Source organism: Oryza glaberrima, chromosome 4, assembly GCF_000147395.1.
Source record: "Oryza glaberrima chromosome 4, OglaRS2, whole genome shotgun sequence".
In the NCBI taxonomy this organism is placed as follows: domain Eukaryota; kingdom Viridiplantae; phylum Streptophyta; class Magnoliopsida; order Poales; family Poaceae; genus Oryza; species Oryza glaberrima.
This window is the reverse complement of record NC_068329.1, coordinates 27,221,736-27,236,489: the sequence shown is the minus strand read 5'-3', so window position 1 is coordinate 27,236,489 and position 14,754 is coordinate 27,221,736. Positions and strand designations below refer to the sequence as shown.

The 14,754-nt window shown below is 44.2% G+C and overlaps 2 protein-coding genes across 7 annotated transcripts; one reads left to right on the top strand and one right to left on the bottom strand.

Moving 5' to 3' along the window:
- Positions 1-145: 145 nt before the first annotated feature.
- Positions 146-7,330, bottom strand: LOC127771284 (uncharacterized). The gene is made up of 10 exons (XM_052297162.1): positions 6,848-7,330; positions 4,440-5,730; positions 4,291-4,361; positions 3,549-3,682; positions 3,275-3,455; positions 2,761-3,192; positions 2,584-2,685; positions 2,180-2,485; positions 2,044-2,106; positions 146-1,096 (listed from the first exon to the last, which is right to left on the bottom strand). The coding sequence occupies exons 1-10, from the start codon at positions 7,259-7,261 to the stop codon at positions 998-1,000; spliced, it is 3,093 nt and encodes a 1,030-aa protein (XP_052153122.1). The 5' UTR covers positions 7,262-7,330; the 3' UTR covers positions 146-997.
- A 1,971-nt stretch (positions 7,331-9,301) lies between these two features.
- LOC127771397 (uncharacterized) lies at positions 9,302-14,374 on the top strand. Of its 6 annotated transcripts, none has more exons than XR_008017130.1 (9): positions 9,302-9,852; positions 10,874-11,824; positions 11,982-12,121; positions 12,227-12,416; positions 12,489-12,923; positions 13,026-13,136; positions 13,251-13,593; positions 13,727-13,816; positions 14,099-14,147. XR_008017130.1 is itself a non-coding variant. In XM_052297302.1 (9 exons), the coding sequence occupies exons 1-9, from the start codon at positions 9,385-9,387 to the stop codon at positions 14,219-14,221; spliced, it is 2,814 nt and encodes a 937-aa protein (XP_052153262.1). In that variant the 5' UTR covers positions 9,303-9,384; the 3' UTR covers positions 14,222-14,374. The 6 variants fall into 6 exon arrangements, 5 of the variants coding, with proteins under 5 accessions (XP_052153262.1, XP_052153263.1, XP_052153260.1 ...); XM_052297302.1 differs by having other exon boundaries at positions 9,303-9,852; positions 10,877-11,824; positions 13,251-13,559; positions 14,099-14,374; XM_052297303.1 differs by having other exon boundaries at positions 9,303-9,852; positions 11,985-12,121; positions 13,251-13,559; positions 14,099-14,374.
- Positions 14,375-14,754: the final 380 nt, after the last annotated feature.

Here is a 14,754-nt window from a genome sequence, read left to right as displayed (position 1 = left end):
TTCGGTCGCTCGCGGACTCCATCGCCTGGTCTGCGCGCGGCTTTTCACCGGCAAGTCTACTACTCCCTTTTCTTTCTTTCTTTTCTGGCCCTACAGTTGCATCGCACACACCGACGGGTCATACGTATGCATTACGGAATTTGGCAAAGCTGTTGTGATGGGGGTATGAGGTTTCAGTTGGACCAACTGATCAGCCCGTGCTGTAATAAAACACCACCGTCAGTCCGTCACGTAAATTACCGTTCAAAGAAATGATTTGTCGGGAAAATACGATCTAACACTTGGCAAAGCCGCGTCTCACGAAATAACCGTATTGCCAAAGACTAGCAGTTTGGCCGCACCGGGTCAACTCTAGTTTAGTGGGTATATTAGGCAAAATACTCCATTCGTAAAGATTGACAATTGGTTGACGAGCTCAGCGTACAGCTGGTGCTCAGCACTCCGTTTCCTACCTACGCACAAGAATATACGCAGAAGAATATATACGTACCCCTATTCAAAATACTACTACTACTATAATTCACGCCGAAAAGCTAGAGTTGGAGTACTAAAAAAAAACAGGCAACGGCACCGCACCGCGTGCAGAGGGGAGGAAGCCGCGGCGGGCGAAGCAGACAGGCAGGCGGTGGTAGCGTCACGTTGCTCACGGGGGGTGCCAACGCGTGGGCACGCGCGCGCCGGTGGCGTGCGAGTCGCGCGTCGCGTTGCCCCGCGCCGCGCGCGACAGCTTCCGCGTGACGCAGCGTGGCCGGCAGGAAAGCGAGGATGCGCAGCGCAACGGGGGGTATCTTTCTTTCGTACCACGCGCCTGCCTCCCACGGCGACGCACGACGGTGAGAAAAAGTCTGAACTCCGAAGCCGTATGGGGAAGCGACCAGCAAGCGATCGAGACAACCGCTTTCAGATGCTGGAAATCTGTACATGATTTACACGCTGGCAACCGGGAAGTGCTCCGAGGAGACGAAAATCTGGTGCCACCACAAGCTCACGTTTTGGCTCAGCTCCAATGCTCATCGTCATCATAATCCTGGTTCTCGGGGTCGTCCTCGCCTTCCCCCGCTGGATCCTTTTCACCGTCCACGGAATCTAATGTGTCCTGCAAAGCGTCAGGAGTGAACTGGGGTTAGGTTTTGTGCTCCAGCTAAGAAAGGCCGGATAGCTACATTGGCGAATTCAGCGACTGGCATATATCGTCGATTGATGCTTCAAGAAATTATGCAAGTTAGGTTCCAAATTTGAATACAAAAGCTGAGACCTTACCAGTTACTACCTCCAAATGGAGCATGCTTAACATACTAGCAGGCATATTTATATGTCCACTAACATCTATGGACGCAATAGAGCAGCTATGTTAGAATTTTTTTTTTTTTTTTTTTTGCAATATTGGATCTCTCTTGGTGTCAACCCAAGTATCTATTCCCCTAGCAAGGACCAACCACCTCCGGTCCATCGAAGGTTTCACACACCACCGAATCACCAATGTTTTCATCTAGCTTATGCTTTGGCCCATAATAATTACTAGATACAAGAGGCTCTGCCATGATTTGTACATGATCATAAAGCAAAACAATCCATATCAACGCACTAGAGTTTATCACACTAAACCACCCAGTCAAAAGAATTTTCCATGGATAAGTTTAATAGGTTAGCATGCAAGGGAGATCAAGAAAAATACATCTGGTTGAATTGATTTTGGTCAGTGTCGAGTTTCAGTATAAGCCAGACCAGCTGGGTAGTCTAACTCGTAGTCTCGTGCAGTCATTGTAAGCAGTTAATCATTTTTAGAACCGTTTTTTTTATTATTTATACATTGCCTATCATTTCGTTTTGTTTAAATTGTTCGCACAAACTTATAAATTAGCATCTGGTTATCAACAAGAGACCATGGTAGCTTAAATTTAGTGCCACTCCTTTTTCAATGGACTTACTTTTAAGCCCACTAAGACAAACAGAAACAGGCTTTCACCATAGCATCTCTCTAGGCAAATACTGAACTCTGCTTTAAAGGTACATGTACAGGCAGAATACAAATTTCATTATTACCTGGCATGACAGCTGGCATCGCTTATCCCCTGCAACAGCCGCCAATGACCCCTTTTTCGGACCCTGCAAATGGATTACATAAATAAAAATAATATGAATGCTAATTAAATGAGTTATATAACTGCCTTTTACTTACATCCAGAATAATGCGTGATTTTGACATGCTCCGCATGTTTTGCTCCAAAGACAAAAACTTCTTCTCCCATGTCTCATTTAACCCTTGTAGAGCTTGATTAATCATCTGTTGCACCTGTTCATGTGTGAACATCGGAGGTTGTCCTTGTCCGTGATTGCTGGAACAACCAGGGGAGGACTTTGGCAAAGAATCAGTCTGGACCTTCTTCCTAACACCAGTGTCGCAATAGTATCTCCCACGCTTGCAGCCTCCCATATGTTCCTGTACAGGCTCTCTGGCCTCTGCAGTATGTTCATACGTGGTATCCTGGAAAAAAAGAGTATAGTACAAGTTGACATGTGCAAAGTGATACTATTCACAGATTCAAAATTTTCAAATATTGTACATGTAACAGGAGTAGGTACCTCAGTTCGCAATATCTTCTTGTCAATAATCCCTCCTTTATCACTGTTAATCTTGGTGGATGGATCAATATCAGATACCAGCTTTCTGCCATTGTCAATGCTCTACAAAATCACACCTGGCTCGTTAACTAATGCAGAAAGATGTCAACAAGTAGGATTTGCATTCCTAGTTCTTACCGTAAACTGCTGATGCATTGCTATGCTCTGTGAGCCTGAAGCATTACAGGGGGGGTTTCCTGCATTCCGGTTCTTCCTTTTTTGGTAAGAGACCTTCATAACTTCATCTTTCGCCCAATGGTCACACAACTTCTCCCACCATTTTGGTTGCATCCATTCAGGGACGAATGGTTTCCAGTTAAGCGGATCATCAAGCTCAAGCACCAGAACAGACTCATCTCCATGCTGCTCCTCTGAATCTTCCCTACCATCGCCCTCTTCTAATGACCTACTGGCCCTAACAACCGTCGAAGATCTTTTGGCTTTTTTTGCCAGCAAATCTCTGACCCTTTGCTTCTCGTAGCAAAAGAGGTTAACTAATTGTCTAACTGCTTTACGGTCAAAGATCTTTCGACACTCCTCTTCCTGGCCAGGGGACCACTTGTAGCGTTTCTGCATTATTTTAAATAATAAGCACACATACTTTTAAATCTCAATGAAAATAGTATGAAACATGCCCCCGTAAGTTACTCACAAGGAATTCATCCAATACAGTATCTCTTATATCTGAAGGACATTGGTGCCAATGGAAAACCGCAAGCTCACAGGGTTGGCCATTGGTACCCACTGAAACATAGGTTCCAGGATAGTTCTGCTTGATAAGAAGGGATAGGGTGGTTGTCACCTTCAAACAGGATGGATGCACAGTCCAGTTTCTAGTTGCATAAATAAATTTTTCATACACATGAAGATTAGAATGTGCAAGTTATTTAACCTTCCATAAATCTATACACATCACCAACACTTACTCTGCACCACAAGGTGTCAGCACAGGCCTGTCAGCTTCTTTGCGTGGTTCCATTAGTACCGCAGGGGCACGGCCCCTGCGCTTTTTTGATGATTTACTAACAGATGCTGACAGCATATCACCATTCCGGGCATCCTGAAATTGCTCGGTGTCAGACAATACACAAATCATGGGATAAAATCCTTATTTGCCCCTGAAAGTTGGCCCAATCTCTCATTTGCCCCTTATTCCCTCAATGACGTGTGGATCCAGGATATGTCAGTGCTCATCATGGGTAAATAAGGTATAAAGTGAATTTGACAGGGAAAATAAGGATGCACATGAAACGTGCAAATGTTACATCCTTAGGTCATTGCAAAAGAATTCCATTTGAATACAATAGAAAGCTTTCTGCTTGCAATTCAATTATAATCATAGCACTACAACATTTGAGATATATCATGGAATAATAGTGGAACTGAACACGTAATATCTATCAACAATTTTAAACCAGCAAGCAAGTTTTCAAGTCAGCATCACAAGTTTGTAAACCTGCATGTACATTTATTAAGATGCATCAATTTCAAATGCTAAAACGCAAACCCTATTTCATCAAACCATGCCAAAACTTCTATAAGAAACTAGGTTGTCTGCTCTTTCCACTTTTCAAGCACACTGGCGTTCAGACCTCAAACTGAAAATAAAGTTCAGCATCACCCAAAGAAAAATAAAAAGGTTCAGCAAGAATAGATAAAGGGAGGAACCTGAGAATAGATGGGGGATGGTTGGTGGTGCTGGTGCGGTGTTGTTGGACTGCTACAGTTAACTGGTAGCTCTGCACAGGTGCGGAAGAACATGTTAGAAAGGACTCAACAGAAACAATTGAGCATGCCGGAGAGTGGGACAGACAGACTTTCAAATGAAGAAGGTGAGCTGATGGTGGGCAATGGAGTAGCATCCGCAACTGGCAATAAAACAGCAAGGCGGCTGCATGAAGCAGCCAAATTCATCTGGTGGCGTGTTCCCATTCCAGAGGACAAGCCCCCATGATGTTTGGCATCACCTGAAGAACCAATGAAGCCATTCTTTTGCCTGCCATGCTCTGAAAGGTTCTTGCCAGCACAAGCTTGTTGTTCTAGTTGGCCATCCATATCCTGATTTTGGTTCTCTAATGGAATTGAATGCACTTCATCATCACTACTATCGAGTTGGACAATCCCATCAAAGCTTTCATTAGGCATCTCATGCTCATGACATGAATTAGAACTACGATTTGGAAGTACCCACCTACTTTCTGGAGAGTACATCTGGCTGTAGCACTGGGGAATTCTCTCCTTTTGTTGCATACTATGATTCAAAGCAGGAGTAGTTGCATCAGCATTGTCCAACTTATTAGAGACTGATTGAGGATACCGGTGCTGGTTTGGTGAAATATGGTAAGTATCATCTATCGCCCTCTCAATTGGTGGAGTTTCTGATTGATTTTGGTTTGGGGAAGCATCTATCCTATGGATAGGCTCAATATCAATAGGGTCTGGCGAACCCTTTGTTAAGCGCTGACTACGCCTAAGATGAGGCAACTCAGTTGAATAATTCAACGGACTCTTACCTTGCCTCTTTTGATTTCCTTTTGTATACTTGGTACCTTTTTTATTGTTTTGTACTGCTTTGCATGCCACCTGTACCTGCTCCACATGAACCAAATCACTGGAATTTTCGCCAGGCTGCTGCTTGTCACAAACTTGATGGAGAGTGTTTATCTGCTCATGCTCGATAGCACTAGGGGCAGCTATATGCCCAGTTTTCTGCTTGTTGTGCACTGCAATCATGCCATTGTGAAATCCTCCTCCTACAGAGTTTGAAGGCATTCCCTGAGCCCTTGATGCATGGATGGCCTTACTAATATGCTCTTCCTGCAACTTTCCAGCTGGATGAGATTTTGGACCAGCAGCAGATGTAGTTTTCTTCTTGCCAGGCTTGGTCATAGTCCCGTTAGGTGGTTCTGTGCGTGACTCCTCTCGATCAGCTGAAGGATTAACACACTCGTTTTGTAACCTCCCTACATCAGGAATTTGTGTCCTAGAGTCAACTCTGAATGAACTGAATGACTCCTCTCTAAAAGAATGCTTGTAGTGTTGCTCTGGAATAATGGACTTCTGAACCTGTCCAGCAAGAGTTGGCTGATTTGAATTTCCATTCAGCACCTGAAAGAAGAAAAACACCATGAAACACTGTGATGAAATACTACTATTGGTCTAAATAAAGTGTCACCATGGGAAGTGCAGCCAATTCTGTCAACTTTGATCAATGATACCACATGTTTGTTCCAAACTTCCAATATAATTGTATTTCTTACATGACTTGTAACAGCTCTAATATATATTTGATCAATTTCCATAGTTATAATTTCGATGCACCACAATCAACTGTGCAGATCCAACAAACATGCTAATTTCTAGCTCAAGACAGTTAGAGAATATAGTGGCTGCAATCTTTACTTATTTATTTATAGATGGTTGATCATTAAACTAGTGGTACCACAGGTGCTTTGGAAGTAATAGAAAGGTCAAAGGGGCAAAGGGATGTTGTTATTCAAATGTTGAAGTGTTTAAACTTTTCTCCAAAGTTGACTGAATCAAATACATCACTTTTTTCCAATTCGTGGATACTTGAAAAAACAATGCTGGTTAATTGCACCAATCATGATTGCGCATAGGTAAACTCTTTCTTTAAATGCACACATTCAGTTCGAACGAAATGAGAAATGGCCATTTATGCTGGTAACTTTTAAACTTGTTATTCTTTAGGGATGAGCATGGATCATCCATGGGGGTACTCATTGAGCTACTTTAGGTCAACTAAAATACAGCTTTCTAATACATGCAATATATTTAGTTGAACTATAACTGGTCAAGGGGTACCCATATATTGGCCATGCTGATCCCTAGCGTTTTTAGCCAAACATGAGAAAATGCGGGTTGTTGAGATTAAAACAGGAATGCTACAATAGCAACTCCTTGCTAAAACCAAGTGATCTGATAGTAAAGTCACGCATGCTTATTCAGAATTCCTAATCAAATTTAATCTCACTGCTTAGTACACAGGACATAGTCCTCAATGTACAATACAAGCATGGTTATGCTACTAGCAACCTATAGAAAGTAGTTTCACCTCACATGTCACAAGTTTGTAGCAAAAGGCCAACAGATACCATCACCACATTGCTCACATTTGAGCTAGTATAAATAAACACTTAATGAAACCAATAATCAACGATGCATTGCGAGGGAAATCCTGGGAGGAAATGATTCTGGATAGTACCTCGGAGGTCATCGCCGGCCGATTGGAGGTAATCGGGATCGCTGCCGGCGGGGCAACGACTGAGACGACGGCCGCGAGGGGAGGGGGAGGCGCGATCTCGGCGCCGCAGAGCGGGCACGAAAACCGCCCCGGGCCGTGCGGCACGCTGAGGACGGCCGCGCATCCCCCGCACGAGACGCGCGTGGGAGGGGCGGCGGCGGTGGCGGTGGCGGGGGCGGGCACGGCGGAGGGGACGACGCTCGCGCGCCCGGGGAGCGGGAGCGCGCGGCGGGGGCGCGGCGGCATGAGCTCCGGCGGGAGCGCCTGGGCCATGCCGCAGTCGGGGCAGGCGAACTCCGTCAGGCCGTGCTCCACCTCCAGGGTCTCGCCGCACCCGGCGCACCGCACCTCGAGGATCCCCGGCGGCGGCGCCATGGATCGGGGGAAGCGATCGCTAGGGTTTTGGTTTTTTTTCCCCCTTTTTTCTCTTCGCGCGTTTTTTTCTTTTCCGTTTTCCCTCTTCCGCTCTCGGGAAAAGGGACTGTACGATCGGATGAGCGTGACGGGTGGAGTGACAGTCCCGACAACTGTTGGCTGTCGCCGCTGTCTCACTGGCCTAATGCGTGAGTACTATACATTATTCTTGTTTACAAATATTCATCTTTTCTTTCCTTATTATGCTTATGAATCAAAATTTAAAATTTAATTTTAGGTTTTACAATTTATTTATAAGCCATGTTGTTAACGTTTATATATGAATATGTGATAGTCTTTTAAATACTAAACTCTTTTAAAATTTGTACATAGTTTGCAGTATCATTTACAGAGTATATTTCATTGAATTGGTGTTTGTATTGAGTATTCCTCTTTTGCGTGGATAAGTTATGTTCACGTTTATAGGGCTTGTTTGGCATAGTTTCAGCTCCACCTCTTCTAGAGTTGGAGCTTAGCCAAACAATTTCAACTCCATCTAAAATATAAGTGTAGTTGGGTGGAGCGTTCTCATAAAATAAACTAGAGATGTGGAGCTGGGTTTAGGCTCAATTCCACTCTAGACCCAACTCCTAAAACTAAATTTAAGAGTTGGAGCTCTACCAAACAGACTATACATATATGCAATGGCAATTTAACAATATCTTAAGATCAAATTATAAGATATCTTCAAATTATTATACATGGAAAGTAATTTGAGGATATTGCATCCATTAGGGCAGTCCCAACCCTCCACCTAGTATGGTATCTATGGCATTAACTACATTGCCATGTAGGACTTTTAGTTTATGTGGCACTATATTAATTAAGAGAGAGAGTGAAGAGAGGAAGAAACTGGGTCTCATGCAAGACACGGCTTCAACACGAGAACCTATGCACTAGACACTATCAAGTTTTACATTGGGAGATAATAGTGTCTTCATAATAGATGAAGAATAAATATTATTGGTAGAGAAGAGAGATGATGTATTTATTAATGACCCACTTTAAGAAACCATGGGTTGTAGAGTGTAGTTTCTATTGTGATGTCTTATTGACATGGCACCACAAACACTGCTTATGGACACTATAGGTTGGGAGTGCCCTTATATCGTTTTTGTTTATGCAATTCATTTTTCTCTTTTTTCTTTCCCAACACAAGACTGAAGTACGATTATGTTCACTATTTTTTTACCTGCTGCTGTTACATGCCAATTATTTAGGACTTTGCTTAGTTTGAAGGAAAAAAAGATTTGAATTCCTAAGAATTAATTTTCATAAGTGCCATTCGTTTTGTGGAAATGAAACATAGGAAAATCAAAGATTTTTTTTTTCTTTCATACGAGTTGGATAGAGAAGAAAACATATGAAATTTTCTATTGACTCAAATCTCTTGGAAAATTGGAAGGGTTGGGGTAATACAACCTTATTTATCTATTTTCTCATTCTCAAGGGTTGAAAATTCTCAAAACCAAACAACCTCTAATATATAATGGGATTAACAATCTCAAATGATATGTGCTCACTATTCGAAGATGCTTATAACGATATGCTTGTTCAGATACATCCCTATAATTTTTTTTTTGGACGTAGGGTGTAAGTGTATGACTGTATATGTTTATAGGGGTGAGCATATATGCGTTATATGAGCACCAACATCTACAACATTTTTTCCGTGTAAACAAAAGCGATAAAATGAAATGGAAGATGCCGGGCGGGAAAAAGTTGGCGCGAAGGTATTTTCCCTCTAAGGCCGTGTTTAGTTCACTCCCAACTATTCCAAACTTTCAACTTTCCATCACATCACATCACATCTAAAATTTTTCTACACACATAAACTTCCAACTTTTCCCAAACTTTTAACTTTTTTCAAGTGACTAAACACACCCTAAGCAAAAAGTAAATTTCCGACCCACACGGCGCGACATGACACGGAGCCGTTTCTTTTCCCGACGGCCGATTCCGGCTTTGCTACGGGTACTAGGGGTTGGCAGTAGTAGTATCTCGCACTCACACCTCACTCCCAATTACTACTCTGTTCCCCGAGGGCGCACCGAAGGAAACCCTAGCCGCTGCTCCCCGAAGCCATGGCGGAGGCGGCGGGGGGCCAGCCGGAGTTCGTGGAGGTGCGGTGCGCGGGGTGCGGGGAGACGCTGGAGGTGGAGCCGGGCCTCACCGAGTTCGCCTGCCCGGACTGCGGGACCCACCAGGCGCTCCCGCCCGAGCTCATGCCTCCGCCGCCGCCGCGCCCGCGGCGGGCTCTGCCCATCCCCGGACGGGGGCCTCCTCCCGCCGCGGTGGTGCACGCTCCCGTGCCGGTCCCCGTGCAGGTTCCCGCGCCCGCGCGCATGCCGTGCGGTGGCTGCTGCGCTCTGCTGAGTGTGCCGGCGGGGCTCGTGCGCTTCGCCTGCCCGGTCTGCGCCGCCGAGCTCGTCGTCGACGGCGGGCGCCTCCGCCTCTACTTCGCTTCCCCTGCCGCCCCCACGGTCTCCGTCGTGGCGCCGCCCCCAGCTGGCGTCACGCTCACGGCGTCTTCCCTGCGCCATCGGCCGGAGGTGCGTACATTTTGATCTGTCTGTGATTTAAGCAGTCAGAAGCTTGGGGGATTCGCAATTATGACACTGCAAACATAAGCTTTGCTATAATGACACTGGATCCATATTTCATAGACACGGATGGGCCCATTTATCATCCACTCGGAGTGTCAACAGTGAAGCCCCAATGTTTGCAGTCCCAATATTGCAATTTTCTCCAGAAGCTTAGAGCGCTGGTCTTGCTCTACTGGAATGCCGCATTGGCTCAATAATACTCCACATGTCCCAAAATATAAGCATCTATTTTTTCACAGGAATTAAGGAAGTAGGTGGAACTGAATGCTGTGATTGGTTGAGAGGAGAAAATAGGTGGAGGAATTAAATAAGAGATGGTTGCGATTGGTTGAGATAAGAGGGTAGGTGTAGAAATAGCTACATTTTGGGACAAATTTAAACTCTGGAAATAGCTTTATTTTGGGACAGTGGGTATCATATAAGTTCTTGCAAGTGACTTGAGCAAGAATATGCAAGTTGCAGGGGGTCTTTGAATGGTATTGTGCGTAAGCTGTATATGTTCTGAGATTGTCAATGGATCCAGCAATGGGGGTTCCACTTTCCAAGTATTGTTGAGCCACATAAAAATTCTTGGCATTGGACTTGAGAATTCTATTTTCTTCCTGTCCTTCAACTAGGAATAGAGGCAAGCACCTTGGTTATATACGCTGAACTCAGCCTTCTTTTAGTTTCAGTCACATTTTGGTCATCTCAGATGATATGGTTGTAAATCGAACAACCATAGACAATCAGTCTAGATGTGGGTCATTCCAATCTTAATAACAAGCAAAATCAGTGTCAGTGATATAGCCAATAGCTGAACGGAGACTATGCAAGTCGAAGTCTTAATGTACTAAAATCAGTTACAATGATGTACTCATTGTATTTCTGCAAAATCTATTTGATCACGAGCTCCCCTTCAATGTTCTTTTCTTACTCTACTATGTATGGATCTAATCTTTTGATTTATTTATTTATTTTGGTGCAGCAGTCACAAATAGAAAGACACCATCCAATTCGTTCAGAGCAGATACCAGCACAATGCTCCATTCGTTCAGTTCCAAGAGAGGAGACATTCAGTTCTTTCAGAAACGACTCCCCAGCAGCAGTCCAACACACATTGGCACGAAAGGAGCCTGTTAACCATTCAATTCATAGGGGGGAATCATGCAATGAGACACTTGATAAAACCACTGCAAGGTCTAGTTCAAGGAAGGCTAGATTGCAGGCAGGTGTTGAATCTATATATATTGAAAAACTACAACCAGAGCGTCCTATTCAGGAAAGCACACCACAGGCACAAGCTTGCCCTCCGAGTAATTCAGTTCGTGGGGACCACGCACAAGGGCAGCAACCTCTTGTTGACATTTCAAGTCGTGAACAGCGGGCAAAAAATGTCTCAAGTACTATGGAGCGGGAAAAAGCAGAGCCCCTCAATCAAGCTAGTGAACTGAAAAAAGCACAAGCTGGTAAGACGATTGGATGCCCGAAGAGAAAAAGGAGCAGCAAGAATGCTGGTGAGAATAAGAGGAAAAATAAGGGCTTTCCGAGTTCTCCAAATGAAGGACTCTATCTTAGGCGTAGCAAGCGCTTGACGAAACAACCAGAACAACCAATAAATGATGATCCAGTCCAGCAGCCAGCTGCTTCTCCAAACCAATATAATTCTGATCCTCCAGACATTGACCGACTCATTGCCAATTTGTGTCCCAGTCCATCACCTCAGTGCCAAATGCCTCAAGCATGCTCAAGTGAGTCAGGCAATGCTGATGCATCTGTTTTACCAGCATCTTCAAATCGTGAGATGCCTCAAGCCGAGCAATCCCCGCACCGCTACAATCAACTGTGCCCTCCAGAGGTCAGGGGTACACACCAGCTTGATAAAAGTGGTGAGCAGGTGCAGCCACAGTCACCAGAGCAGGTTACGCATGCGCAACAGGTATGAGGCTCAGAGCTTCCATTAGATGCAACTTGCCCAAGAGCAAGATTGTAGGATCAAGTTTGAGGATCTGATGGTTTAATTTATGCATGAATTCTATATATTTAGTGTGACTGGGAGTCTGAATGCATAAGCTGATACGCATTCACTTGTTCAGCAGGACGCATATAGCTATCATCCCGTATTAAGAAAATATAGTCGTAAATCATCAGGTAGGGGCAGGGGACGCCGTCCTAGAGGACTGATTGAACCACGCAGGGAATATGACAGGCCTGTCTTGACACCAAATAATATCGAGTATGTGCATTTTATTTGAAGGCAATATGTGCGTTGATAAATTGTCGGTAGTGTTTCTTGATGCATTCTTTACCATGTACTTGACAAATAAACTTTCTCTGACAGTAACTGGGATGTCAACCCACTTTGTCCCAAGGTGTCCTCTACCATCACTGCTCTTTTGAAGCAGAAGTACCCTGGATCAACCTATTTGCCGGTTGGTGAGCATGGTGATGTTCCAGCTAATGAGGAATTGGTTTACCGCTGGAAACATTATCCTGCAGAGACGAGGGCTGCTATTTTGAATGAATTTCTTGTAAGGAAATTAATACATGTGCACTGTCATATATATTTGACAGGCTTCTGATCTTATATTCACTTGCTGTAGCAAAGGTACAAGTGGGCCCCTGGCCGTGAGGCCGAGTGCCTGAAGATATTTCAGCGCAGAGCAGTAAAACAGTTTACTGGCCTCCTGTGCGAAGAGAAGCGAAGGGTTAGAGCAGAATTGGCTGCAGTACAAAAAGCCAAAAAAGCTTCAGGTTCTCGTAGCTCCAATAGTCATGCAGAGTCAGAGGAGGAAGATGCTACAGAAGAGCCAAAGGACAATCAGACAGAAAAGGTAAATGAGGACGAGGACCCTTTACTGTGGAAACCCTTCCCCCCTGCATGGATGCATCCGAATTGGTGGGAGAGATTGTGTGAATATTGGGCCAAAGAAGAAGTCTTGCAGATGTCTCTGAAGTATAGGAAGAATCGGTTTGTTGGAGGTCGTGCTCATCACACATCAGGTTCTCGGAGCTTTGCCATGCAACGGCAGCTTATGGTAAGACATAAAGACAAATTCCATTGGTTTAGTCATTTTAATTTTCATCTAAAAAAACTCAGAATTATAACACATTACCCTGGTTCTGATTGAATTGCATAGGTCATAGAGAATGGTGGGAAGCCAGTGTCAGAACTTGAGATATTCAACAAGACCCATAAGTTTAATGGTGGCACAGGAGAATTTGTCAGTGAGAAAGCGAAACGGATTGTGGTAGGTTCTAAAGGTGTATGCATTATTTAGAAAGCATCATGCAACATGCAAACTAGTTAGATGAGTGTATCCAATGGCTGCTGAATCGTGTTTGCAATTCACTGAATTTTCCAGGAGGGTTTCAAGAAGCGAATGGAGGAGGCTGGTGATAAACCTGCAGATCCCGATGCTGCATGGATACAGCAGGTGGGGGGCCGGAACCGTGGGAGGTACTATGGACTCACTGGCACCATCGACAAGGCCAAAATCGCGGAGATAGCAAAGTCCATCCCTGGTAAAAGGGGTCAGCAGAAGTTCTCGCAGGAGGAGGTCCAACAGATGATCAATCATGCTCTGCAAGGTTTAAATCAATCCTGGGAGGAGAAGTTTAAATCCCTGGAGCAAAGTGTGCGTGGTGCGCCATTGTTAGGTGTTGATCATGAGGTATACATAAAAACTACTTCCTCCGTTTCACAATGTAAGTCATTCTAGCATTTATATCTATCTAGATTCATTAACATTAATATGAATGTGGGAAATGCTAGAATGACTTACATTGTGAAACGGAGGGAGTAAGTAAATGGTTTCACTTAATTCCTTTTCCAAACTAGACCCAAGAGATTGATCTGGTGACTCTGCAGCATGCCCCTGGGTCTTCGGCAGCTGGAGGAGATGTTCAACAGGACCAGTCAAAACATCAGGTAGATGATGAATTCCCTTTTTTTCCCAAAAGCAAAGGAAAATCTACTAGAGGTCATGCTTACCAGCTAAGGGTGTAAGTGGATTGACCCGCCAAATCACTTATAGATCAAATAAGTGCGTAACCCGCGGGTCAATCCATTTGATTAGTCTATAAGTGGGTTTGCGAGTTGACCCACTTAATCTTGCTGCTGCACATACATTTGATCATGCTTTCCAACCATCTTTTGTAGCTTGTTCGTTGAAGCGACTAAGCAGCGATCTTGTTTTGTAACGTTTTGCAGGACGAATCAGACAAACAGCATGTTGAAAGGCGTCAATCTGCGAGACACCACGACGACGATGACGACGACGATGACGAAGATTATGAGGTTGAGGAGGAGGAAGTGGTGTCTACAAGCGATTGATCTGCCTCGCCGCGTAGAATTTTGGCCATGTAATATATAAACCTGCGTCTAATGCTGTTTCCCTGTCCCTGGTCTTTTGGAGAGATGCTGAAATGCACTGCCAGCAGTGGTATTTCCCGCTGCTACGCTGACTCCGATCGATAGTGAAACTCATCTCTTGGCTCTTGACCCAGATGGCCAGAATAGCTTCATCTCTTCACGTTTTGTTTATTACTCTCTTTGTTCCAAAATTAGAAACCTAATACCGGATTAGATATTTCATACCACGATGAATCTGGTAAATATCTCTATCCGGATTCGTAAAGCTATAAAATGTCTAATCCAGTACTAGGTTCTTACATTTTAAGATGAAGGGAGTATCTATCTTCTCTGTTCAGATTCATTGTGTTAGGAAATATTCTATCACATATGCAAATGAGTAGCGAAAAATCGGAAAGAGTAAATTACATGGCTGATCCTTAAACTTGAGCGAAGGTGTTACTTATGTCCGTAAACTTGAAAATTACACATTGAGGTTTAGGATCTTGTTTTAA

Coding starts and splice junctions, on each gene's coding strand:
- LOC127771397 (XM_052297300.1), top strand. CDS start 9,385: ATGGCGGAGGCGGCGGGGGGCCAGCCGGAGTTCGTGGAGGTGCGGTGC. Junction 9,853..10,873: donor CCCTGCGCCATCGGCCGGAG/GTGCGTACATTT, acceptor ATTTTGGTGCAG/CAGTCACAAATAGAAAGACA. Junction 12,417..12,488: donor CTATTTTGAATGAATTTCTT/GTAAGGAAATTA, acceptor CACTTGCTGTAG/CAAAGGTACAAGTGGGCCCC.
- LOC127771284 (XM_052297162.1), bottom strand. CDS start 7,261: ATGGCGCCGCCGCCGGGGATCCTCGAGGTGCGGTGCGCCGGGTGCGGC. Junction 3,456..3,548: donor CTGACACCTTGTGGTGCAGA/GTAAGTGTTGGT, acceptor TTATGCAACTAG/AAACTGGACTGTGCATCCAT. Junction 2,686..2,760: donor CAATGCATCAGCAGTTTACG/GTAAGAACTAGG, acceptor GTGATTTTGTAG/AGCATTGACAATGGCAGAAA.